General features: G+C 32.6%; 1 protein-coding gene across 1 annotated transcript; it reads right to left on the bottom strand.

Annotated features, from left to right (window-relative positions):
- Positions 1-8,346: 8,346 nt before the first annotated feature.
- On the bottom strand, positions 8,347-13,865 carry pix (ATP-binding cassette sub-family E member 1 pix). The gene is made up of 7 exons (XM_065502916.1): positions 13,729-13,865; positions 13,207-13,420; positions 12,535-13,145; positions 12,274-12,469; positions 9,119-9,639; positions 8,821-9,055; positions 8,347-8,753 (listed from the first exon to the last, which is right to left on the bottom strand). Exons 2-7 carry the CDS (start codon positions 13,417-13,419, stop codon positions 8,697-8,699), a joined length of 1,833 nt encoding a protein of 610 aa, XP_065358988.1. The 5' UTR covers position 13,420; positions 13,729-13,865; the 3' UTR covers positions 8,347-8,696.
- Positions 13,866-14,961: the final 1,096 nt, after the last annotated feature.

Below are 14,961 nucleotides of genomic sequence, written 5' to 3'. Positions count from 1 at the left end.
TTTACTTTGACATTTGTATTTGAATTGAAATGGAAAATTAAAAACAAAAAAATTATGTTAAAGTGCAAAAAAAGAAATTTCGGTTAATCGGTTAACCGACACAAATTAGTCGGTTTATTCGTTATTTGAAAATCGGCAATTTTGAATTATTCGAACAGTTAACCGACCAAAATTAATCGGTTAACCGATTAACGGTTAACCGATTGAATACCCTAATAATTACCGAACAGACTTTCAGTTGGAGATTGTGAGGCGGTAATCCGGGTAATTCCAGCGAGTTTAAAAACTCGGTTGGATAGTTGACGACATCATCTTGGGAAGTAACGGAATCCACCGATTTTTATGTCATCAATTCGACAGCGATATCACTTTGAATCTTAAAATTCAATTCGTCGACGTCAATGTTTTTCGCATCCAATATAGCACGCTAGAGCAGCTCGAGCGCCTTCCAACAACGTAGCTGCAATTCCTGATGAAGCAAGTGCATTATCATTCTGCGAGCGTATCGTTGCCAAAATCAACGGGATCAAAAAAATTTTTCCAGTTCAACCTGGAGAGTCAAAAAAAAATCCTTCTAGTTTAATTTTTCACAACTTTCATAAGAGTGTCGTACGCATATTTTTGTTGACGATTCAAAATTGGAACGTTTGTTCGAACTGATTCCCTTAAGGCATCGCAATCATATTGTTTTTCTCGTCACAACTCTTGATTAAGTGCGCCGTGCATCGCACTTAATCAAGAAAGTAAGTAATTTGGTATCTCGCGAACTATTAGATACATTGTTACGATAATTGGGGCCAGTGCATAGCCCCCAAAGTTGGTCACCTCGGGTCTCAAATATTTTAAAAAAATCGCCAAAAATCCATTTATTATCCGAAATAAATATAAATAGTCATTAAGAGGGTCTACAAAAAATCCGCTTACAAGTGTAGGTCATCTCTATTAGTTGAAGAGATATTCAGGTTTATTGATTTATTTTTTTTAATTTTGCTCGATATTTTTATGTTTTTTTAGATATGGCGGGCCTACGGAGGGTCGAAATTTATTTTTATAATATCAGCTATATTGGCGATAAAATTCTAAAGTATTTGATATTTTTGAAAACCTTGAGGATTGACATTTTAATAAAATTTAATAATTTTATAAAATTTTGGGACGTCATTTACCTTAAAAACTTAAAAAAATTACAATATGGTGATTTTCCATGAATAAAAATATAAAATTTGACTTAATGTAAAATTTTAACAGTTAAAGATATCATAAGAAAGTTGGAACCAATATATACTCAAATGTCCTTAAATCAATGGCATTAGACTTTTTGACAGTTTTATTTTCAAATACCGAAATACCTAAAACGGGGAAAATGTGTTCCAAAAACTGAGTTTTTTTAGAAAAGTGCCTACTGTGACATTATTTACCGTGTGATAGTAAAAACACTTAGTAAATGTTTAAGAAACATATGGGGTTATACAAATATGGAGATTTTTCGTGGATCCGTGCTTTGCCTTTTTAGAATTTTTTACTCAAACCGAAATTTTTATTTTTAAATTGGACAAGTTTGGATAGGTCTGCGGGGTGATATGTCCGATTAAGTGAGTTAAATTTTTCTTTACACGCTTTTGCATTAAGTTGTCCTTCCGGATCATGTAAAAATTCTATATAGTCCCGAAGAAAATTTGTTTCTACAAAAGAAAAAATATATGGGCTTTTTTGGGAAAAAACGTAAAAAATACGGCCCTTTTTTTACAAGTTCCAACTTTGGATGCGTAAAAACATAAAAAGATCGAGCAAAATTAAAAAAAATAAATCAATAAACCTGAATATCTCTTCAACTAATAGAGCTAACCTACACTTGTAAGCGTATTTTTTGTAGACCCTCTCAAGGACTATTTATATTTAAAATTTCAGCTCATTCGGATCATAAATGGATTTTTTTTTTAAATTTGAGACCCGAGGTGACCAACTTTGGGGGCTATGCACTATCCCCCCTTATCGCTAGGAAGCTGAACAAGCGTAAATCAACTCAAAAACCCCTCAGCCCCAACCATGTGAAATTTCGTAACAATGTATCTAAAATTTCGCGAGATACCGAATTATTTCCAAAAAAAAAGTTTATAAACCTCTGTGCATCGGACGATTGGGAGCTGTCATGCCTAACTCAGATAATACCTTTTTCGACATTATCAATTTCAAAGCCTCGTTGTAAATTTCCTCGCTCAGTTACAAATTTGAATTTGATGTTCAAATACGCATCTGATGCAAAATATCATCATGTACTTGCTTCACGAATCAGTCGGTTTATCTCAACATGTTGGGATGTTCGTATTTAATGAGCTTTGGACGAAAGCGCAGCATCTCCGAGAGAGTATTTCCAATGAGTGTTATTCTCTAACATTCGCAAGCGTTGACACGCTTCTTTATACGTGTCACACAATTCAACATTTATAGTTCGCAAATCTTGGAATGATGTTGGACCACGAACGTTGACTAATAGCAAACGTAAATAGAAACACACATCGTTTCTTGGATGGACTGAGTAAATGCGACCTAATGCGTCGTCTGAAAATAAAATAAATTTCAACCGCCGTTGAAATTTGTTTGACGTTTGATTGATGACTTTCATGAATGGCAAATGACAAATTCGCTAAATTGCTTCGCTACTGCTAACATAGCTGCCCATTTGAAGTTGAGTGACTTCATCGTTGAATTCTCCGCACTAACTCAGGCATTTCACTGCTTTTGGTTACATATTTGCAGATGTATTTGAAAAGTAGACAATTTTTCTTTAAGTAAAAAACTTTTGTGCACTATTGCGAACATTTAAACAAAAAATTACCCAAATGCGGCGTCGTCAATTTTTGCTTTAGTAAAAACTAAAATTGGATTACTACGACCATTTAAAAAAAAATAGCAACATCGGTGCAGCCGTTTACCGATTTTAGATAAATCAAAAATCAATTTTTATCAATTTTTCCTTCAGTAAAAACATAAGTTCGATTATGACAAACATTTAAAAAAAATTTGACAAATCGGTGCAGCAGTTTTCCGATTTTAGATAAATCGAAAAAAGTGGGCGTGGTAAATTTTTCTTTCCGTAAAAACCTAAGTTGGGATATGACGGCATTTCAATAACAAATTGTCGAAATCGGTTTAGCCGTTCTCAACTGAAGCAATTACCGAATGACATTTGATTTTTATTTATATAGACGAATAGATAGATAATGTAAACTTTACCTTGTTGAATAGATGGTAAACGAAATCCACACTAATAAATTAGAAGAAAAATAAATGTCAAATATTTTGTTTTCATTTATCACTCAAGTGGGATGATACGTACTTTTGATTTATGAATATCATACACATGTTGATACGTAGTTTTGAATTATGGATATAAAATCGTGATTTTTTTCGACACAGAAGTATAAGTAGTATACCGTATGAATCAGAATCAATCAAAAACCCGATTTTGATTTTTTTGATTATACGTACTTACGAAATCGTATTGTTGGGAGTCATTGTCCCGAAAACTTTAAATAATCAGGTTAGGCACAGAAATTTTACGAAGGTGAAAATTATCGTATGTTCCAATCAGTGACCGAAAATAACGGGTTCACTTTCATTTCAATGGTAAATTCTCATTCGCAGCCATTTAAAAATATTTTTTTGTGATATATCACTGAGAGAGTGATTTATTCGAGAACATTTTAGGTTTGGGGTTGAGAGAAACAAAAAAGAAACAACAAAAACGAATAATGGTCATACCAAACCATTTAAATAAAAATCATTTTATAACTGTTATTTTCAGTGATTTATTTTTATCACAAAAATATAAATCACAATTTGGGGTTTTTGGTATATGAACGAGTTATTTTCGATCTCTGGTTCCAATTCTTAACTTTTGGTTTTGCATACAGCTTTCGTAAAAACATTTTGCTGCAAAAACTTCACATGCCTTAAGGCGACACTTACAATTTTTTTAAAACAAAGATTACGAATGAAATGTATATTTGTGACTCCTAAAAGTATGCAAGAAATATATTAAACATTTTATTTACACATTTTTTAATTTTTACTTCCACTTTTACATTTGAAAGTGGAATTTTTCTATAGAAACTAAATATGTTTTTGTGTTCAATTAAGGGGTTCAGCCGTCTATTATCGGCTGTAATTATGGCCACTAAAATAGGTGAAATTTCCTATAGAGCACATGTTTCGAACGTTGCATCAAAGATGTATGCAAGTTTTCAGTTCACTGTATCATTTGTGATGTAAACAAAATCAATCAATTCATTTATGAGTCGATTATGGGTGGCAACTAGAGATGCCAAACGGGGAATCCCGTTCCCGAAAATCCCGGGGTTTTCGGGATTTCTTAAACTCCGAAGCCCGGGATTTTTAAATATTAAATCCCGGGATTTTCGGGATTTCCCAAATCCCGTTTTTCATAAATAAATAGGGGAAATTGTCATTTTTGTGTGCCTTTTTATGCATTTTGACATTCTACATGCCCAAATATCGCAAAGTGATGTTCAGCAAAGTTGTTAAGCTCAACTCCTGCTACAACATAGTTAATAAAGGAAAGCGGTATTTTTGGTTTTTCTAGAGTGGGGCTCTGGAAAATCAATTCTTCACATTTTTTTTGTAAGTTATCTAACAAAACTCAATTTAAATCCTCTTCAAACGAAATTGATTTTATCTCAGACACAAAGTATACAGAAGCGTCAAATTTGACAGTTCAAAAACACTAAATCAGCTTTTTTTGAAATTGTTTAGATAGAAAGAGAAAACAAATTTGCGAGTTAATACAGATATTCCGTTAAAACAAACAACTATATAAATAAGCACAAAACCAAACCAGTTGAAATTGTTTCGAGCGAAAGAGACAAATATATTTTTTTTTGCCGTGTCGCCTCTGTATACTTTGTGTCTCAGATGAGGAGCTCGAACAAAAAAAAATATTTCGATTGCTCAAAGGCTAAAAGATATTATTAATAAATGTAAAAACCCCAAATAACAATAACGAAACCAAGTTATAATGTAGATTTGTAGCTTGCAAAAGAAATAGATCTCTTTATTTCGGAAAGAACAAGAGGAAAATACTTTGTTATAAGTATTTGCAAAAGGTTTTGCCAATATGAAAGATGTTTTTCGGCAGCAGCATATGTCGGAAACAAAATTCGTTCCAGAAAGGCAGACGAAACCATAATTGCTAAATAAAAAATTTACTTTCAATTGTAAAGACATAATTATTTACGTTTCTTTCTTATAATTTTCGGGATTTTAGATTTCCCGAAAATCCCAAATCGTCTCTGATAAACTCACTCACGACTACAACATCTGCCACTATTTATAACACTGCCATCTGCACTCAAGATTGCTCTTTAACTGTCAAAGTTCGAATATTCTAGATCATACGCCATTTGTGGTGTACTTTCTACAATGTTCTTTAACTGAATATTCGAATTCAAACACCGTTGCCAACTTACGATCAATGATCAACTGAAAGCTTTTATTTAATAATGCCCACAGATATGTTACAGTTTGCAATTACAGCACTGTTATTTGAAAGCATTATGCTACTTTTAAATCAGCCCTTAGAATCGTTATATTTGAATTCAAGTACAATTTCGTAACAATATTTTGAGTTTTTATATAAGTAATAAAATTTTGGTCTGAAATATGAGTGATCACAGATCTAGCGAATTTAGATATTTTGAGTTTTTATATAAAAATTTGATTTTTGTTCTGAAATATGAGTGATCACAGATCGAGCTCCTTTTCTTGATTAAACGCTTATTGGCCAAGATATTAGCGATTTTAGATATTGTGAGTTTTTATATAAAAAAAATCGTTTTTTGTTCAGAAATATGAGTGATCACAGATCAAGCACCTTTTCTTGATTAAACGCCTATTGGCCAAGTTATTAGCGAATTTAGATATTTTGAGTTTTTATATAAAAAATCGATTTTTGTTCAGAAATATGAGTGATGATCACAGCTACAGAAATATGAGTGATCACAGATCGAGCTGCTTTTCTTGATTAAACGATTATTAGCCAAGTTATTAGCGATTTTAGATATTGTGAGTTTTTATATAAAAAATCGATTTTTGGCCAACGCAAATACTTAGAAGCACTCGTTTCTCGGATGGACCAAATGCGTCGTTGGAAAATAAAATTTCTTTGACGATTGATTCCAAGTATATGCCAAGATATTAGCATTTCGGAGTATAGCAGGTTCGGATAAATTTATCATTCCGGCACATATCAAAAAATCTGGTCAATGTTGTAGATGGCGGTCGATCAACCATTTTCCAGATGTCATGTCACCACCTTTGGTCACATATTTAAAACATTTGATAAGTGGTCGTATTAGTGAGCGTATTATTGGGCATAAAAAACATTTGTGGACTATTGCGAACATTTAAAAAAAATAGCCAAATCGGTCCAGGCGTTCTGCAATTTTAGATATATCGAAAAAAAGTGGTCGTGGTAAATTTTTCTTACGAATTTTACTACGAATATTTAAAAAAAAATTAGCCGATTTTAGATAAATCGAAAACAGGGCGTGGTCAATTTTTCCTTCAGTAAAAACATAAATTGGATAACTACGAACATTTAAGCAAAAAATTATCCAAATCGGTGTAGCCGTTTTCAGATTTTAGATAAATCGAAAAAAGTGGGCGTGGTCAATTTTTCGTTCCGTAAGAACCTAAGTTGGACTATGACCAACATTTTAAAAAAATTGTCTAAATCGGTCCCGCCGTTCTCAACTGATGCAATTACCAACGAACGACAATTGATTTTTATTTATATAGAAGATAGATAAATATTGTTTTATTTCAACTGATATGTCCTTCCACAGTGACGAATATATCCATCAAGTTTGATTAATCAACTGTGACCGATATATACATCAATGTTGACTAGTAAACAACATTAGAGTAAGCAGTTCAGATATACATATATTCTATAGACGACAAAATGCATAAATTAGATAAGGATGCAAAATCACACGTACACAAAAGTTTCCATCACTCTTTTCATATAAGAGTGTCCAAAAAACCGGAAAATTTGAAAAGCCGGTTTCCGGTTTAACCGAAAAAGTATGTTTTTGAAAAAACCGGTTTTGATTGTCTTTTAAAAAAACCGGTTAACCCTTTGTCAAGCGACGGTACTTATAAGTACCATAACAATAATAAGCTTACAAAATAAAAACAAAACATATTTTGACCCTTTTTGCCCAAAAGTACTTTGAAGTTCACTATCATCTTTGGATTAATATATTTTTTTGCCTATTGGCAAACTCGCTTACCCAGAATAACTGTGAATTATCTCATGTTCTCATTGTGGTGTTTATTAATGTTGTAATGATAAAAATTGCTGTTTCGTAAAATACCATAAAATAGACTTGTAATAGAAAATGTTATAAAAGTTACAAAACTAATCAATATATTAATAAAATTTAAACAAAATTCTATTAGTTTTTTTTATCTTTTGGCTGATGCTGACCCAACGGTACTAGGTCCCTTTCGGATCCTTGCAAGTCCCGTTCGGTTCCTTGCAGGTCCAACACAAAATTAATATTTTGTAAATAACTTCCTGAAGTCCTTATTTTCAACATTTCATAGAAAAAATAAAACTTTTTCAACGATTCAAGTCTTGGTTCACAAGGGGTTAAACGGTTTCGGTTTTTTTCTTCAAAAAAAAACGATTAACCGGTTTATATTAAATTTTTATTTAATATGAAAAAGGTCTCCTTGGACGCTAATAGGAAATGTGTTAGAATTGTGTACTAATCTTATAACAATTATTTCCTAAAATACTTATCAAAGCACCAGAATCTAATTAACCTTTAACTTCCCAACCACCTATTTAAACACTCCAAATACTCTCGAATCCAATTCCGCTTTATTATTTATGGCACAGCAAGCATTTCCTTATATATCTCCTTTTTGTTTCTGAATTTACTTCTAACTTTCTGTATTTTTTCAAGTTTAGTTTTTCGATTTCCTCATTGAATACTCTATATAGCATATGTTTATACAACATTCCAAGTTTCCCAGTTGTATATTCTGCTTAAACAAGCAAGAGAAAAAATTTCACCGGGACCCTCTTTTCTTGAGAGGTGTTAGATTTCAGTTTTTGATAACCAAAGTAAATTTGATTAAATTGGTGTATATATTTAAAAGTGAAATCATGTGGGTTCATTGTTTACAATTACGGTGGTATAGGATCAAAACAACAAAGAATAGTTGACGGGACCTCTTTGAACAGAACCTACATCTCTGGCTAAGAAAGCTAGTAGTTTTTGGTTTTCCAAAATATTATTAGTTTAAAGAAATGTGTTTTGGTTTGTCGTTATGCGTACATTTTCTGTATTTTTATTTTTTTGCACAACTATATATTTATTGGTTTTTGTTACGTTTTATTTAACTAAATTGTATTTTGTAATATTTTTGTCTTGCTATTGAAAAAGTATGTATTAAAGAAAACAAGTATGAATACTAAATTAAGTTAACTAAAAAATACATACATAATGTTCAAAAAAAACTGCAGTTAAATACAATGTCGAAAAAATGATGTTAAAAAAATTTGTAGGATGTTGTTTGTTGAATTAAATTATTAAAAAATATTGTTTTAAGGGGGTTTTATTAATAAACTGTCTTCATATTGGATTTGTAAAAGATCAGAATGTTTATCTGCCTTCATCTTCTAAAAAGAAGAATTGACCGGAACGTTTTTGCTCAGTATCCTAAAAAGAATAAATAAACAAATATTAAATGTTGAAGTTTCAATGATGAATGAATTGAATATCGTACCTTTACGGAATTATTCTTGTTGATGCGTGGTCTAAAGTTATTGGGATCACGACGGAAGGTAATACCCAAAAGCTCCAAGAAACGATTCATGCCATTCAACAGAGATTGTGGGGAATAGGCTGTTGTCTTCACTGAGGGCTGACCTTCCAATACAATGACACGGTCAGCCAAGTACGTGGCCATAATAAAATCGTGCTCTACTATAAAACCGGTACGTTTGGCGTGCAGAATATAACTAAGAACAAATATTAGTTGATCCAAATGAATGTAAATAATCAATGTAGAATATAAAACTTACCGCTTAATAACCTTTGCAGCTACCAGACGTTGTTCTGAATCCAAATAGGCTGAAGGTTCATCGATAAGGTACACATCGGCGGGCTTACCCAAACACAAAACTAAAGCAACACGCTGCAATTCACCACCAGACAAGTTTTGCACCTCTTGGTCCATGATTTCTTCCATTTTCATAGGCTTCATGACATCGGCAATGAATTGAGGATGGACATAAGCGTCACGTATCTTATCGTGCAATAAATGGCGTACATGATTTTGATACTTGGGTGATATTTTTTGAGGCTTGTAGGAAATATTCAATACAGGCAAATCAACGTTGCTATCAGGCTGTAAATTACCGGCCAGCATTCGAATGAAAGTTGTTTTTCCAGTGCCGTTTTCACCAAGCAATACCAAAATTTCAGAATCGCTGAAATGCCCTTGTTGAACAGTCAACGAGAATTTACCCAAAGTTTTTTCCATGGCAGGATACACATAATGGTTCATACGCTTGACTTCTTCTTCTGTAGCGGACTCAGATACCTGAAAAATACATAAATTTCTAATTACAATAATCATTCACGCTACTGGCATAGTTCAAATTAATTGAGTGAATTTAAGCAACTATAAAATGTTATATTATAAATGAATCAATAGCTTTAAAGCTATGTATATGCCAGGACATTTTGCACGTTTCGGCTTATAACATTCTCTAAGAAGAAGGTGCTTTGAAATTTTGATTTCGAGTACTAATGGTGCTCCACCAAGTTATTCTTCACTAATGAGTTTCGTATGGTCCTCAACCAGATTTTCCATTAAAAATTAGTTTTATGTGACCCTGCACCAGTATTTCTCTATTCACAAAATGTGTATATCAACTGTGTATTCTCATAACCTCAAATCAAGGTTAAAACTAAACTCATGCATGTGGTTTAACGTAACCGACTCAAAATGTTATGTTATGCGACATATAAAATATATGCGACGTATAAAGAAATACCAATGCGAAATTAGACTTTATTATTAATCTCATTATTGAAACCTTTATAAAATAATTAATTACAATCTTTTTAAGATTTACCTCAAAATATTACAACGATTAACAACTAAATAATTAAACAAAGAGACAATTTTTAAGGAAATGTAGTCTAAAAAAGCTTGTACAAACATAAACTTTAGAAGAAATTTTAAAAATAAGTAATATTTTTATTGAGACTTTTTTCGAAAAAAAAAGTCCCGTAGGAAATGCAGCCAGTTTCAAAACAAAGTCTAGCTCATTAAACATTAGTTCCAACATGATCGGGAAGAGATACGAAAATTTGGCCAAGCTGGATATTTTATAATTAAGAATATTTTGATTCACCATATTCGCACTTATTAAGAAATGATCTAGGTATGAGGAACCATTTGGGAGAGATGGTGCTGTGTCTGTCAGGCTCTGTTGTCTTGGATCCAATTAATGGCTATTTGGCGTCCACGCAAATTGCATGGAATATGGACTGATCCCAATAGAATTTTTCTTGGATTACGAAATAAATTAATAAATAAATAAAATAAATATCATTTACAATGATTTCAATTTGTATATAGAAACAGTAAAAATTAATATCTTTTATTACAACTGATCCACCAATTGGAGAGTGGCCGTAGATAAAATTGTAGGTATTTAGTTTATTGGCAACCCTACGCCAAAGATGGGATTCTTGTACAAACAGTATATCAATTTTATTGTAAAAAAGTATATTCAGAAAATCTATCAAGAGTGGACATTGTTAAAAACTTGAGAATTCTACGGATCATACACTTTTGTCAGTAGCCTCTTAAATTCCGACCTGACTATGTTCATTGGCATTTCCGAATAATTGTCAAGAAACTCTTGTTCCAATATCTTCTTTTCAGATTCTAGAAAAACCTTGAAAAGCTCCAAAACTGCATTATGAGGACTATTGACTAGGCTCCCATACCGGTTTCAAACTTTGATGGAAGTGGCTGTCATATGTATGTTCTGCCAGGTATTTTTGAAGACAGTATGAGCCCACCAAAATCTTTCCCATCAAGTGCCTCTTTTATCTTCTAATTTTTTTATTCGCAATGTATTTCATTCCGATTGTATTTCTCCCCAATTCACCACGATTCATTTCGGTCTTTATTAAGATGCAAATCAATTAGATTATTTAACTGCCTTGAAATACTTTTCAATGGATTTTTGGAATTAAAATCCCTACATCTTTGATATTTTCGTATGTATTTATTTCTCTGACTAATTAATATTTTACTAATATCGTTGACAAGAATGATTGCAACCGACAGGTATTCGGCACCTTAAATTTAAGGATATTGCCCCGAAGCTTTCTTCTTTTGAGTAAACATTGCCATAAACAAAATGGAGCAGAGATGCCGTATTGATTTGTGCGAGATGAGACGCAGAACTCTCGAATGCCAAACAACAAAAATCGGCCTGACCGTCCTTAAGAAATAATGACGCTCGAGTTCTTCTTCAACTCAGATTTGTTCTACGACTGTTCCGATTTCAAGCGAATTTCTTTAAATGGATTTATTTTTATAAAAACATAACCTTTACTCTCAAATACCGAGAGTTTCTGAATAACATCGAGAGACTGTAGTGACTGACGCTGATATGGCTTTCGGGACATGACTAATGTTTCGGAAACTTTGAACGGGGTAAACGCGGAATTTATTACATCTCCGATCCCAAGCTTCGGTGTTCCATGATTGAGAGAACTTTCGTTTCCTTGTGTATATGGTGTTCCAGTGGTGATAGTTATGTTCAGTATGATTAGATTATATCCACATTAGACAACTCCGCATAGGTCATCAAAGTTTTAGCCCGTCGCTATTATAACGCAGTCGTCGAAGTATGAGATCACTTCTACACCATCTCTTCATGTTGTTGCGCATTTTTTATTTTTTTTTTGTTTGCTCATCACTAGGACCCTAATTGAAGTTGCTGTACACTCTTCCTCTTGAGAATATAATGTGCAATAATATGCACATATAAGAAGTATGCTTTAACAAAGATTTTAAGTAAAAAAAAAATCAAAATTATACAGGAACCAAATCGATTCCAAAATTGTTAAAATTTAAACGAGCGACGATCAAACTCTGAAGTGTTTTTTTAATCTCCTTCCCAGTGCAAATTAGTACAATTTTACTTACCTTAAAGGTTAAGGATTCGGTGCGGAAACGCATGTTTTCGGTAGGAACAAAACCATCCAAGAAAATGTTTATACCTTCGCGCACAGAGAAAGGCATAGTAACGACACCATAACATCCAGGAACACCATACAAGCAACAAATGAAATCGGACAAATAATCCAAAACAGACAAATCGTGCTCAACAACAATAATGAATCTTAAAAAAGGAAAAAAATCAAATAGATTTATTTTAATAAAATAACACAAAATAGGTAGACATACTTAGTGGGATGCAACAAACTTCGTATCGTTAAAGCAGCATTTAAACGTTGTTTGACATCCAAATATGACGAAGGCTCGTCAAACATAAAAATGTCACCATTTTGAATGCATACCATAGCAATGGCAAAACGCTGCAATTCTCCACCAGACAATTCACCAACATTGCGATCGCGAATGTGTGTAAGATCTAACATTTTGCAAATTTCAGTTTGACAATCACGCTCATTCTTTTTATCTAGCAAATCGGAAACAGCACCACGTACAGCTTTTGGAATCTGATCGACATATTGCGGTTTTACCAAAGCTCTAAGATTATCTTCAAGGATTTTCGTAAAGTAATTTTGCAATTCTGATCCGCGGAAATAAGCCAAAATTTCAGTCCAATCTGGTGGGTCAATATAACGCCCCAAGTTTGGTTTTTGTTTGCCAGCTAAAATTTTTAGAGCTGTTGACTTTCCAATACCATTCTGTCCTACCAAACCTAGTACTTCTCCAGGACGTGGTATAGGCAGACGATGTAATTTGAACGAATTCTTTCCGTACCGATGGGTGGTACACTTTTCTAAATTGCTAGGAACATTAATAATGGTAATGGCTTCAAAGGGGCATTTCTAAAAAAAAAACAATGATTTTTATTAAGTCATACATAATCATACATTATTATTCGTCTACCTTGACACAGATACCGCAACCTATACAAAGTTCCTCAGATAAAGCTGCAATTTTCGAAGTAGGTGCGACTTCAATACACAATTTACCCATACGCACCACAGGACAGGACTTTTTGCATTCTTGACGACAACGTTTGGGCTTGCACTTGTCATCACTCACGATGGCAATACGTGTCTGCTTGTCAGTCTCCTCGTTGTCCCTTCGGCTAGCCATCCTAAACAAATATCAAAATAGAAAAACTTACAATTAAACACTCGTCTCGTTTATGTGACTACTGCTTGAATTTTAAGTGACAAATCATTCGTTTCTACGTCAAGGGGAGCACATTTAATTCATATTTTAAACAAAAGCTAAGCACTGCAGTTCATAAAGAGTGAAAGTACATGCAAACGTATGTTTATAACCTCAACTTTTAACTCAAATATGTTTATAATTTCCCTATCATTTCCGAACTATATTTGGACTTTTTTCTGTTTTATTATTGTATATTAATTGCAAATCTAAAAATTATTAAATTTGTACCTGTAAAATTATTAATTTATTTAAATAAAAAAATGGCAAACGCCTAGCTGCGTGGCCCCGAATATTTAAAAAGAAAATGTCAAAATTCACTACTTGCATTTGAAGTTGTTATCAGTTGCTTACAAGTGCATTAAAAACATACTTTTTTGAAAACTAAATTTTTAATACATATTAAGTAACCGTGTATTTATTTACGAATATGAAGATCACAACAGACACAAAAACTATTACACAGTGGAAAACGTTGTTTGTGTTTAACTCCTATCACCAATGGCAATTTTTATTTCTGAACATAAGAAATAACGTCGGCAAAATAACGGAACACGTATACATGAAATTTATTTTTCGTATTTATATTTTTATATATTACTTGATTTGTCTGCTAAATTTATTATTTATTGCGAAATAAATGTTCAAACACAATCATATGCGGTCTCCAATTGAAAATTTTTAAGTTAGGCAATAAGCAGTTTGAACATAAAAATGTGCAAACTTATGTTATAATTTCCACTTAAAACCATTACCACATAATGAAACTAACTCAAATAATTAATTAATAATTAGTTTTTATACCCTTCAGCTTCTTGAGAAGGGTATATATAAGTTTGTCATTCCGTTTGTAATTTCTACATTTTTCATTTCCGACCCTATAAAGTATATATATTCTGGATCCTTATAGATAGCGGAGTCGATTAAGCCATGTCCGTCTGTCTGTCCGTCTGTCTGTTGAAATCAATTTTCTGAAGGCCCCAGATATCTCCGGGATCCAAATCTTCAACAATTCTGTCAGACATACTTTCGAGAATTTTGCTATTTAAAATCAGCAAAATCCGTCCATAAATAACGGAGATATGAGCAAAAATCCGAGACAACCTCTGAAAATTTCATCAAAAAACACAATGTATTGCATGCTTTGACAAAAAAACAACAAAACGTATGGTTGGATGTGCAAGCTATGCGTATTTTGTTTTTTTTTGTGTTTTGTTTCTTTTGGCGTTGTTGTTGTTTTTTATACAACTAAACGTTTGTTTGGTTGTGTGTTGGTTTTTTTGACAAAAAATCAACAAATCGTATGTTTGAATGTGCATGCTTTGCGTATTTTGTTTTTCTTTTGTGTTTTGTTTCTTTTGGCGTTGTTGTTGTTTTTTATACAATTAAACGTATGTTTGGATGTGTGTTGGTTTCATTGCCTTGCGTATTTTGTTTTTTCTTTTGGTGTTCTGTTTCGTTTGG

The sequence above is a fragment of the Calliphora vicina genome, chromosome 3 (genome assembly GCF_958450345.1).
Source record: "Calliphora vicina chromosome 3, idCalVici1.1, whole genome shotgun sequence".
NCBI lineage: Eukaryota > Metazoa > Arthropoda > Insecta > Diptera > Calliphoridae > Calliphora > Calliphora vicina.
Note: the sequence above shows the minus strand (reverse complement) of the source record. Positions and strands in the feature narration are given on the sequence as shown.

What these genes read in the sequence shown, in the direction of transcription:
- pix (XM_065502916.1), bottom strand. Translation starts at nt 13,419, where the DNA reads ATGGCTAGCCGAAGGGACAACGAGGAGACTGACAAGCAGACACGTATT. An exon ending in GCTGCAAAGGTTATTAAGCG is followed by an intron (nt 9,056 to 9,118) that starts GTAAGTTTTATA and finishes ATTTGTTCTTAG; the next exon opens with TTATATTCTGCACGCCAAAC. An exon ending in ACAAGAATAATTCCGTAAAG is followed by an intron (nt 8,754 to 8,820) that starts GTACGATATTCA and finishes TATTCTTTTTAG; the next exon opens with GATACTGAGCAAAAACGTTC.